The sequence below is a fragment of the Aptenodytes patagonicus genome, chromosome 27 (genome assembly GCF_965638725.1).
Source record: "Aptenodytes patagonicus chromosome 27, bAptPat1.pri.cur, whole genome shotgun sequence".
Classification (NCBI taxonomy): Eukaryota; Metazoa; Chordata; class Aves; order Sphenisciformes; family Spheniscidae; genus Aptenodytes; species Aptenodytes patagonicus.
In genome coordinates, this window is record NC_134975.1 from 2413680 (window position 1) to 2425955 (window position 12276).

The window sequence follows — 12276 nt, forward strand, 5'->3', positions numbered from 1 at the left end:
GAGATTGGTCACGCCTCTCGTGTGAGCCGGAGGCGGGAGAGGGCGGGGCCTTCGCGGTCGCGTCGGCTGGGCCGCTTGGCCATTGGCTGGCGGGATGCCTCCCTCCTCGCGCCGAGCCGCGTCTCAGCGCGCCTGGGGGCACCGCTCTGCCCTCTCATTGGCCAGGAGCGCTCGGCCCGGCCCCCGCTTCTCATCTGACTGGCTGGAGGCGAAGGAGGGCGGGCCGAGCCGGGCCTTCTCCGCCCTCTCATTGGTGGAGTCTTCCAGGAGGGCGGGCGCGGTGCGGCGGCCTCGCGCCGCCGTTGGCTGCCGAGCGGTGGCCGCGTCCCGATTGGCTGGCGCGGCCTGAGGGCTCCTGCCGGGCCGCGGCCCCCGCCCCCCTCCCCGGTGCATCGCGGCGGCCTGAGGTGAGGGGGGGGGCGCGGCGGCGGGCAGGGGCGAGCGGGCCCCCACCGCCACGGCCGGTGAGTGCGGGGCGCCCGAGGGCGGCGGGGTCGGGCCCGGCCGGGGGAGCGCGGGCAGGAGCGAGGGGAGGGGGCGGGGGGAAGGGTGGTCGGCGGGGGAGGGCCCGGCCGGGGGGTCGGGAGGGGCCTTGTGTGGGGAAGGGGGGGGGGGGATGAGGGGTCTTGTGTGGGGAAGGGGGGTCGGGAGGGGCCTTGTGTGGGGTGGGGGGGGGATGAGGGGCCTTGTGTGGGGTGGGGGGGGGGATGAGGGGCCTTGTGTGGGGAAGGGGGGGGGGATGAGGGGCCTTGTGTGGGGAAGGGGGGGGGGATGAGGGGCCTTGTGTGGGGTGGGGGGGGGGGATGAGGGGCCTTGTGTGGGGAAGGGGGGGCTGGAGGAGCCTTGTGTGGGGAAGGGGGGGGGGATGAGGGGCCTTGTGTGGGGTGGGGGGGATGAGGGGCTTTGTGTGGGGCAAGGGGGGTTCTGTGGGGGAGGGAACAGCTGGGGGGGTGGGCTGCGGGGAAGTGGGGGGCAGGAGGGGTGCTGTGTGGGGAAGGGGGTGCCCTGCACGGGGAGGGGTGTGTGGTGTGGTTTGGGAGGGAGGGGTGACAGTGATGGGGGGGGAGAAGGCCTGGGTAGTGGGGGGCTATGGGGAGGAGTGCCCCCTTCCCACACCCCCAGCGCGGGGCGGCTGGGGAGCGGGCCCATGGGGTGGTGGGCAGGGGTTGGGGGGGGGTGCAGGCAGTGGGGGACCCAGGGGAGGCTGCAGAAGGGGGTTTTGCGGGTTGGACTGGGGTGGAGCTGTGGGGGTAAGGGGGGGGGGAGGCAGGGAGCGGCTGGCTGCAGGGGGGGAGCGGGGCAGCCCGTGATGAGTCAGGGCCGGCCGGGGCGAGCTGTGGGAGCGCGGGGCTGGCGTGACGGGCGGGAAGCGGAGGGTCAGGAGCGTTAATACATTATTTATGCCGCAGCCGGTACACGTACGCAGCCCGTCTCGCCCATCGCTTCCACCCGCTGTCCTTCATCCCTGCCTCCGCCGTGCCGCTCCTCCTGTACCGACCCGGCTTGTAAATCCCAGGGGCGGGAATCCTCTCCCGGTGTGCTTGGAGATCTTGCTCTGTGGCCTTTAGTTGTTACCGTAGCACAAATAATTAACTAATGAGTGTGGTGAAAAGCAGGATGAGTTGCAAAGAGGGAAATGTTGTTTCCCCCCCCCGTGCCTCCACAAGGCTGTGGTCTTTAGCACGCCTGAAGCTCCACTTCTCCCCCCCCCCGCCTTACTCACTCAGGATTTTCTCCACGAGAAAGCAAGCCAGCAGTAAGTTAGAAGTGCCTGGTCCCCACTCTTTTCCCCCGTGGGTGCTCATCGGTGCTGTTCTTGTTTTGTGCTTGATGATCAGCTTCCTGAGTGAGCAGAAAGAGGCGTTAGTGTATCCGCAGAGGGAGCTGTTGCAGAGAAGTTGTGAGGCCTCCTTCCCCGCCGAGACGAGCCCTGCACCGCGGTTCCATAGGAAGGAAGGCGAAGAATAGGATTTTGTTTCGTTTGGAGAGGGGAGAAAATCCTGTGAGGGATGTGGGATTTCTTTCTGAGGATGCCTTAATGTTTCCCCTGGTGTAATCATCTTCCCTGGGTATAGTGGTCTTCTGCGGAGGGGTGATGGTCCCATCAGTTCTCTTGCGAAGCAGCTTGCCATCATTGGGCCATCAGAGGAGCTTGAGATGCTCAACAAAAGCTTCTTTGCGGAGCCTTTGTTACCTGATGGGAGGTAAACTTGGAACAATCGACAGAAAATCCCCCGCTGACTACTTGTGGGATCTGCTCCAGTGTCCCACCAGAGCCTGGTAGCTATTTTCATGATTTTGAGCTATTTATAATGACTACTTTTCACTAGCTTTGGGCTGCCTTTCCCGCTGGATGCTTCCATTGGAAAGCTCTGGCTGCCACGTCTTTCTTCGGAGCTGTTGTAGGTCTTGAGGCCTTTTGCCTCGAAAGTTACAGGTGGAGGGTGCGGAGCGTTTTGCCGTACCGTTTGGCTCTGGGACTTTGTGCTTTCTAAGCAGGGCTCGCTCACACAAGCTGGGGGGTGCCCCGTTATGCAGTCCGGCTGGAGTGTAGGCGCGGATCCGGGAGATTTTGGGACCTGGAGGAGGTCCGGTAGAGCAGAAAGGGCAGCGGGCGTCTGTGTTTGGTGCGAGAGCTCCTTGAATCCTCATGGCTGTAGCTGGCACCGAGCTTCTGGCTTCCCTCGTAACCTGCCCCGGGGAGACGGAGTGTGGGAGCGCGGCCTTGCCCGTGCTCGGGTTGAGGAGTAAAGGCAGAATCTCCCCAGAAGCGCCTGCGGTCGGTATCGACGCTGCCTCCCGAATGGTGGCGGGGGGGGGGAAGAAGTGTGGGTCTGATGGCTTCTCCCTCCGCACCGCCAGCTAGGCCTTCCGACGGTCGGGGAGCGTGGGACGTCCCCGCTGGGGTCCTGCTGAAGTGTCACTCGGGTCCGTATCGCTCTCCCACGGCGTTGCTCTGCGCACTCGGTGCTTGGGGCCTCGGTGTTTATTTCCTTTATTGCAATACTCCGTTAATGATGTAGTGCGTGTGCGCTGGGCCAGCAAAGCGCGCGCGGCCCGTCTTAACTCTCGGGCTCGATCTGCGTGAAAGTTGTGTGCGGCTTCCGCAGCTGTTGTGCTGTATGTCACGTATACGTGGCCGTAGCTATGTCTGCTGAGGTTACCGTCGCTGCAGATTTGCCAGACTAAACTCCTCTGGCAGGAATTGTCTAATGCATAAGGGTTTTGGTTTTTTTTTTTTTTAAGTGTAGCTTACTCTTCAAGGGGCGTTTAAATATTTTATGATTTTTCTGAGCCATGCAACCCCGAAGCAGAAGGTTCTTGTTGGATTCAGGACAAAGGAGCTCTAAAGGTGACTTGCAATCTGAAGAGGATCTATAGGTACTGCATTTTTTAAAAATAATAGAGCTGGCAATTAAAATACGGGCCTTATTTTTAATGATATTTTCAAGCTCTGTCTTGGGATCTCAGACCTGGAGATTAGCTATAATCAAGGAAAAGGCTGAGGGAGAGGGGGAGGTTTCTAGCAGGACTACAGTAATCCCCTTCACCCCCATTTAAATTGGGGGAGATGAAGGATGTTTTCACCACTTAAAGCGGGGCAGTGAAAGGTGGCATCTTCTGCTGTATTTGCCATCATTTTTTCCTTCCTTCCTTTTCAAAAGCTTCTGATTTTTAGACACTTTGATAAAAAGTAAAATTTAATCTAAAAGACACGTGTTTATCCTCTTAACTATGAAACAATTCTTGGCAAGTCACCGAGACTCTTCCAGATCACAACGCTGGCAAATACAATCTAAAAATAGTAGCGATGCGTGCAAAATGACACAGGACAAACATACATGTGCGAGTTTCCATTGCAGCTGTCCCCTCCCGGGCAGGCTGGTTAGGAAGGGATACAGAAAGCTTTGACTGGATGGGGAGAGGACCAGAAGACAAAGTGCAAAGAGATCTTTGCCTCAGGAAAGCGAAATTTGGTGTCCAAGTCAAGAGCATTTCACTTCTGCCGAATTGCTCCGCTCGCACCGCTGTGTAAAGCGTCAGAAATCCCACCAGCAGCTCCCAGTACCCCTTTATCCGGCAAGTGAGTACGGAAGGCAGCGTGCCACCAGGAATCCTGCACCGCAGCCCCCTCCTGAAGAACACAAAACCCGGTAGTCTGCTCTTCTATCTTGTTTAAGTATTTGTAAACGCTCCGGGTGGGGTTTTGTGGCATCATCGGAATAGATACGGGGAACGTTTTGTCATCTGAAATCCATAGTTTTGCTTCTTTGTGCTGCAAAACGATACACAGCCTGTAAGAGGTAGATGTTTGAGAATAGCTAATGCCCAGTCGTGCTCTGCATAATGCATTTGGTGAAAGAACAATAAATGTGTGGATTTAAACAGAATATAGACAGCTAATTATCTCTGAGGTTAAATGTTCAGTTCATTCCTGAGGAAATACTGAAAAAAAAACCCCAAACCCCAAGAGTGATATTAAGAAACTATTTTTTTTAAATCCTAAAATGGTTCTTTGTATTGTACAATGTTACGATCCTTCCTCCAGTACCGTGAAAGGACTTGTCCAGGACAGAAGAAGCAGCTGCTTTGTGCAGGCAGGGATTTGGCTGTGGGCGCTGGCGTTAGACCTTCCCAGACCTGTGCTCGGAGAGGCGAAGGAGCCTGCGCTCCTCCTTCCCCGCGTGCTCTGACCGAGCCATTGTTTGGTGGAAGGAGCTTCTGAAAACCGATTGTCTCGATTTGAGGGGGGGGGGAAAGAAAAAACCCAAGTTACAGTCGGGCTTGTGCTGAGCTCGCTGCTGAACGGTGCGCTTCCTTCCTTTCAGATGCGGGGTAATAAAGCTGCTGGCTTTGATTAAAACGTTGGCCTGATGTGTTTCGTGGTCTGTTTCAGGGCAAAAAAAAGTTACTTCTTCGAACAGAAACAACCGAGGCATCTGTTGAACGTGAGAGATGAACAGGCTTATTTTGGTCTGCTGTAACTTAACAGGTATTTGCCCAAAAACCCCCCAAGCCTCAGGGTTTCAGCGCTGCATAAATTCCCCAGGGATTCAGTGGCGGTCCGGGAAAAAAAAACCCAGGCTGTGCTTGTGCCGTGAGCCGGGGCTGGCAGCGCCCGGCGAAGGCAATAGGAACGTCGGGGTGTCGGTGTGTTCCTGTGCGCAGTGGGCGTACTAAACCTGCTCCTCCAAGTTTTGTTCCCTGGCAGGTAGAATAAGTTCCCGAATTTCTAGTGTAATTGTTGCCTTTTTTTTTTTTCAGGACACGCTATAAAATTGAGTTAATTCCCTTCTTGCGTGAGTGCGTTACGGGGGGGGGTGCAGTGCTGTAGGTAAACACCCCGGTCCTCTGAGGCGCTGGAGTCTTGGAAAATGGATTTTTATTTGAGGATGATTATAAATTACTGCAGGACGATTTATTCTCCTGAAATGCTGTTGTGTGTACTCACAGAGACGACTCTTACGTGCTCGATCGACAAGATTAAAATAGCTTGGTAAGGGACTACTTAACTCGAAAGCCAATTAGCCAGATGCCACTGTACAGCGTGACTTATGCTCCAGCCGGGCGTGAGGCGGGGGCTGGGGACGGCCCACCGTGCCGCCTGCCCGAGATCCCAAAACAACCCTGGTAAAAACCCTCCCGAGAAGCAGACTTATTTATTCTTCAGAACTCCAGATTTCTCAGCGAAAGCATCTTCCATAGACTAATAAAAAAATCCAGACAAATTTCTCCCTGTTTATCTTCTTTTCCTTCAAATAGGGAGCTATCGAGTTCCGAGTTTACTGAAATAATCCGTCTAGACGGAGCAAGAATAGCACGGCAAGCTAACGCCGCGGTGGGGGATTTAGAAGTTGTTTCTTTTCTGACTTGCCATCTGTAAAATTTCGAATGTTTCCCTTCTTTCTAAATTAGATGGAATATGCTGATATTTGAGCATTTAACAATAACGTGCATTTCCAGTGTGATTTGGAAAAGTTTTACGTCGTCAGCTGAACGCTGGCAGCTCTGGGAGGAGTTTGGTTGCTCTGTCCGTAGCAGGAGGGCGTTGGGTTTCTGCGGGTTATATTGCTCCCCCGTCAATTCTGTTATAACCACAACATTTTACTTTAATCCTGCAGGTAGATTTCTTGACGTTTTTGTATTGATGCTTTACTGTTTCTATAGACATGTACAGTGCGCTATAAGAGCCTTATATTGCCCTTATCTGAAGGAGCTCTCCACCTATAACGAGTATTTGAACTTGCATTAACCTTTGCTATTTTACCAGTCTTGAAATTTCCACTTGGGTTTTAAAAACGCTTGTGTGTTTTACAGCCCTCTCGCGCCGATCTGTTTAAGGTTCCCGGCTAATAGCCATGTTGAAATTTCCAGCCCATCTGCCGGGAGAGACGCCGAGTTAAAGGCAGGTCACGCAGCAGCCCGAACCCCGATTCCGACATGAGCCGGAGCTGCTTTTGACCGTCTGGCTCTAGATTCTTACCGCGGGGTGTATCGGATGAAATATTAATTGCGTCATCAAGGAGTAAAGATTTGCCGTTTTATACTCGTCAGATACATCAGTGGGGTTTTGTTTCCAGTCTGTTACTTTATTACTTTTGTGCTTAGAATTTAGCTTGCCAAAGAGTAATTCAGAACCTGTTGTATGTTGTTTGTTTCCCCCCCAAGACTTAATTACTGTTTCTTTTTCTCCTTTGAAGTGGGTAAAAGTCTGTTTCTTGGGTGATAAGGTGTAGTGGGTTGGTTTTTTGGGGGGGATTTCCTGATAACTTCTTTACTGGCAACTTTTATTTTTTACAGCTTGTTTCTAGACTTTGTCTGAATGAAGTGTTCTTGCAGTTATTTGCTTTTCGGGGATGTACACACAGAGGCAGTTTTTAAACGTTCCTTTGTTTCATGAATTAAGTTTGAGACGACTTGAGGGAGTTCACGTAAAGTACTCTCAAGCGTGACGTTACACGCTTTTTGTCAGTACCTGTGTATTTCCGCACTCCCTCTGGATTAAAGCGTGCTCGTCTTTATTTAAAAAATGAAATTATAAAGACGACTGTAAAGCACAGTTGTGGGTTTGTCCTTTTTTTGTTTGTTTGTTTTTAAAACTCTGGGCAATATGTACTGAAGGCATTTAGCTCTGGTATCATAGGTCAGTGCGTGAGCACTTTCCTTCTCCGCAACCTGACGTTATCTTAAAATCACAGGAGGTACCGGAGGTTCCCGGCAGCTGGATGGCTGCGCTGCCTGCAGTGCGTTTCCTGGTCGTGGACACAAATCAGTCAGGCAGGGAAGTGAAACTTGGGTGTAATTGTGCAAACCAAAGCACATCGGGCACGCTAGCACAGCCGGCAGAGCTCGACCTGCCGGCAGTTTCCAGGCGTCGAGCTCAGGGGCCGCTCACGTCCCGATACGGCAGCCTAATCCTTTGCTAAATTCTCCAGCTTCTGTATTTTTGAGCGGAGTTTCAAATGCCACAATTTTTACGAGGTGTTATTTAGTGCCTCGAGGCATCAAAACGAACGAAGGCGTTTAATTCCGAGAGCGGAAGGCGGCGGGGCAGGAGTTTGTAACCACCTCTCGGTTTGGGACTCTGTTTGCAGGTAAAAAATTCTTTTGCACAGTCTTTTTTGCGCTGACAGCGAGCGTTTACTTTGTCTCAGATTTAGATTGCTAGGGTCACTGGTTAGAAATAAGTTTTGAACTCCCGTGTAGCTAGTGAAGGAAGATTCTAATGGTAGGAAATGTCTATTTTTAAATCAAAATAGGCTCATTAGGACCCTGTGGATGAACCCTGGGGCAGTCTCGCCGGTTCGTGTGTTGCAGGAGCGTTGCTACATTCCTCAGACTTGTAAAGTGTATCCCTAAAAAATAATCCTGATCGTCGGGGTGGACGGGAGTTGAACTTCTAATTATTTCTGGAGCAAATTAGATGTGTGTTTCTCGATGCTGTCATTTCATTTTCACGAGCGTGTGGGTTTTGCTAAAATGCACCAGGTCTCCTGATGTTTGCTGAAATATTTTGCGTCTTCAGTTACCCGCGTTTTACATATTGAAACGGCAATTTTTGTGTGTTTCCCTGCTCCATTGTGAAGACGGCTTTGAGGTTTTGTCATGGGGGCCGGATCCTTCCTTGGGGTTAGGCGGGTTTGCCGTGGCCAAGAGGTCTCTATTGTTTCCTTACCTTGTGTATCCTGTTGTTCTTTGTTTAACCTGTCATCGCACTTGATGCGGTGCCTGCCGCCCCTGCTTTCGCTGGCTCCTTAAATCAGGAGCGCCGGGAGCAGAAGGAAAACGCGCGTATGTAATGCCACGCGGAGCTGCCCCTGCACCGCCTGGGTGGGGGAGGCTTGTGTTTCGTGCTCTGTTGAAATAAGCAGAGGAAGCGTTTAAAATTCGCGTGCTTTCGGGCGCTGGCAGCAACGTGAATTTTGCCTTCCCTGGGATGCTGGCTGCATTAACGCACGAGAGAGATATAAGAGTTCGCGCCGTCATGAGTGTTGTCACCGAGTGTAGGAACCACGCTCTCGGTCCACGTTGTCTGATGGCTCTTACGTCCGTAAATGCTGGCATTTGTGTAAATGTGTTTTTTTATGATGGGTTCTAAACCTCCCTGGTTCTACTGCTTGCATGCTTAAGTGGCAGTGTCTTACCGTAGCTTTGAATTCAGCCTGTTGAAACTGTACCAAGACTGTAGGGATCTTGTTGCTTTATATTTAATGTTGCTTTTTTTCTGGCTAGTTGTTTCACCACGCCTTTAAACAAAAGACAAATTTTACTCTTAAAAAGCACGAGCAAAACGGCTCTGACAAGCTGTGAGACTCAAGGTATGCCTTGGCTAGTACAGTGGCAATTTTCTTATTTCCTTTTTTTTTTTTTTCCCCCCCTTCTTTCTTTTTCAGAACCTGAGAAGACCGATACCAACTGCTGCAGTCAGGCTTCGTGACAAGAAGTTGCTTTTCGGAGGAAGGAGCTGCAGTGCTCTGCTGGCCTGTCAGCAGATTTCTGACAACTCCAGACCCCGTTTGCCCTCGCAGCTGGGATTTTGCCATCCCAAACCAGATATCTGCCGTTTCCCGCATTGATACAAGGCGGCGTGTGAATTGCAACTGCCAGCTACGTTGCTCAAGGGCGAGGACTCTCTCTTCCCCCCACCCCACCCCCCTTCCTGTATAGCTGGACGTTAGAGCAAACACGCTGAGATGTCTAAAAAGCAAAATACAAAAGGTAAGATGCATGTGAATGTGATACAATCAACTGCCAATAAACACCACTATCGATTCCAAAGTTACCGGTTAGGAAAGGGGTTAACTGCTTTACGCTGTACTCCTTTCAAGGCTGCTGATGTCACTTGACAGCTTATTGTCACTGTCTTAGTGACATCGTATAACCTGTTGGGTTTTGTGACATTTTTAGTAGCATTTCAGTTGTCCAGCTGGACAGTTGTGACTTCACGAGTTCCTGTATAACATTAATATTGCATCACTTTCACAGTCAGACAACAGGAGAAAAAAATACTGTTTAGCAGTTGAAGAGTTACGGAGCCAAACTCTTTTATTTTACTGGGGTCCCCAGTTGGTTCACGACTTCCCCTCTCTGGGTACGGCCAGGATGAATTTTGGTGGTGTCTGGGTCTCTGATGGAATTAACTCTACCAAAACTTAGTCTTGCTCCCGAGGCAGCCCTCGTCCACCCTCTCGGAGTGCCCCGTGGACGCCGGGGTTTCGGGGCAGGCTTCTGTTTGTGCTGTCTGTGGCAGCTGCTTGCCGGGAATCCCGTTAGGAAACAAGCCATCGAATCGAGGTGGGATAGCTCAGCTCAGGTCCTCGCCTCCGGGGGATGCGATTCAAACTAGACCTATGTAAATCTTTTTCCTTCGAGATAGGTACAGAAGGGTAACGAGCAAGTTTGCGAGAAGCTTTGTCTTCAAATACACAGGCTGGTTTCCCTTTTTCTGCCGTCGTGTGTTAAGCGGCAAAGCTGTTCTGGCGTCAAGCAGCTTATTTCAGTGAGGGATCTTATTTGTCGCGTGTGAAACATTAATTCCAAAGTGTGCGTGTGGTGGGGGGAGAGGGGGGTTGAGGGTTACGGTTCTCTCTTTATTTGAACTGACTACTAATTAATAATTTAAGGCGAATGGGTTTGACAATTCATGTCCTCTACCTCAAGAGAAGAGCTTTTGTTCTCTGCAGATTTTTTCTTTACTAGCAGCTTTGGCATAGAAACAGTGTCTACCTGAGGAGCCCAGCCGTCCTTTGACAGCTAGAGCCATACATGATTCAAAGCAATTAGTAACAGTTATGGAAATTATCGTATAGGATAATTTTTGAGTGATTTTTAAAACGCTGTATTTGTATCTGTGCTCTTGGAAGCCTCAGTACGAGTCATTAAGAAATTGACTTCTCTCTGGTGCTGGAAACGGAGCCCAGCAATTGTTGTTGCTGAGTACATGTGGAGAGAAAAACACCTTGAAACAGCAGAAGAGAATTAACGGGTCTAAGTAGGGGAACAGCGAGAGAAACCTGTAGGAGACAACTGGGGGAAAACATGGGAAGCTGTTACTCCGAGGGAATTTGGGGGGTTGGCAAATCCCCGGCCGAAGGAGAAAGCCGGCACAATTGCTGCTCTCGGTGTTGTTCGGCAGAGTGTGTCACAGAGAGAACCCGCTGGGAAGCGCTGGCATGTATTGGGTTCCGAAAGAAAAGGAAAGGGATCTTGGACATAAATATTTGACACCGAGCAGGAATGCAGAGTAGGCTTTAGCTCGCTCCGCCGCCGGGGATACAAAATACGCCCTGCTTTGTTAAGCAGGCTCATCTCCAGTCCGCGTTGCAGTGGCAATGTGGACGTAAGGGAAGGTGAGAGTTAAAGCTGCAGGCTCTTCTGGCTGTGCCCTGTCCTGTTTGTACTGTGATTGAATTTTCAATTACTACTTTTCTGCTGCTCTAGAATGTTAATGCAGTCAACAAATATTTTCCAGTCCTCTGTAAAGGAGTGTACCTTGGCCAGGTACGGAATGTCTTTCCGGTTTCTCTTTCTTTCTGAAAGCAAAACGAAACCCCTTTGCAGCGTAACAAAGGGCTGGTGAGAAGTGTTGAGACGTAGGGAACGAGACAGACCTATTTTTAATAACGCAGCAGTTTTGAAACCGAATCAGAAGCCCACCTGTTTCGTCTTCTAAGAAGTGCCACAGAACAGAGTGAACATCTGAGCTATTCAAGGGTATTTTTAAGTCTTGCGAAAATGTATATGCAAAGTTTGGGTACAGAATCATGTTCTACTCCTGGATATTACTGGCTGTAAATAACTCTTTACTCAAAAGATCTATGCTGAGGAGAAAACCACTCCGTCTCTAAACCAGTCAGGTAATTATCCCCATTCAGAATCCGAATGCGTGCATCCCCATGTAGGTCCATGTCTGGGTTATACTGGCTGGCTCATTTCAGCTTTAGGATATTCTATAAGGGGTAATTTAGAAACGCGAAGGAAAGGTGGTCTCAGTGATGCCGGATCTCTAAATGAATACTCCCCCAGAGTCTAGTAGGCTTGTTGGTTTGCTGCTGTCTGAAGTGATCTTGGATTCTTAGTGCTTCCGTTTTTCCCCCAACACGAAGCGTGTGCACTCCCTCTCATCCCCCCTTCTGACTCGATTAATTGATTTGAGAGAAAGCAGCCACCAGGCTCAGGAATGACTGGTGACCCCAGGATAGAAAGCAATCACGTAAATCTTCTTTCCATCGGACATCAGCCGCGGTTTTAGGCATGCCGGGTTCCCGAATAAAGCAGCACTCGGGTTCCTATTCATCTGGATGCATCAGGGAGCCATTTCAATTGATGGAAGACTGTCCTACGTGAATTTGGTAAAGGCGAAAGGCCTTTGGTATCGGTCGCTGGGAAGGGAGGGTTTCAGCTCGAGCGGTGTTAAGCAGCAGGGAGCCTGCACACCAGAGCCTTCACAAAAACCCCAAACGTGGGAGAAATTTCATTTTAAGCTCGCGCTTTGTTTAACGACGCATCAATCAAGCAGAAGATACGGCTCTGCAGAAACCGGGCTTTGCTGACTGGGGTGGTCGTGAGCGATTTGCTCAGTCTGTGTCTGGATAACTTCTGGTAGAATCGGCAAACCGGGAGATTGTGGAGTTACTCTGTGAGGCAGCACCTGCTGTGAGTTGTGTTGAAAATGCACAAAGGCGAATATTGAGCGTGCGTTCTGTAACCTGATAAATCGGGTCCTGGCTTGTGAGCGAGCTCGGGTGCGGTACGAGGACGCAGGTGATGTCAGGA

The 12276-nt window shown here is 51.0% G+C and overlaps 1 protein-coding gene across 7 annotated transcripts in view; it reads left to right on the plus strand.

Annotated features, from left to right (window-relative positions):
- The first annotated feature begins 387 nt into the window (after nt 1-387).
- Nucleotides 388-12276, plus strand: part of LOC143171496 (spermatogenesis-associated serine-rich protein 2-like) — a 30630-nt gene continuing 18741 nt past the window's right edge. For 3 of the 7 annotated variants that reach the window (XM_076360508.1, XM_076360515.1, XM_076360513.1), the window contains exons 1-2: nt 412-464; nt 8895-9219. In XM_076360508.1, coding sequence (XP_076216623.1) covers nt 9195-9219 — 25 coding nt within the window. In that variant the 5' untranslated portion in view covers nt 412-464; nt 8895-9194. The other 4 variants (XM_076360512.1, XM_076360511.1, XM_076360509.1 and 1 more) reach the window with 4 other exon arrangements.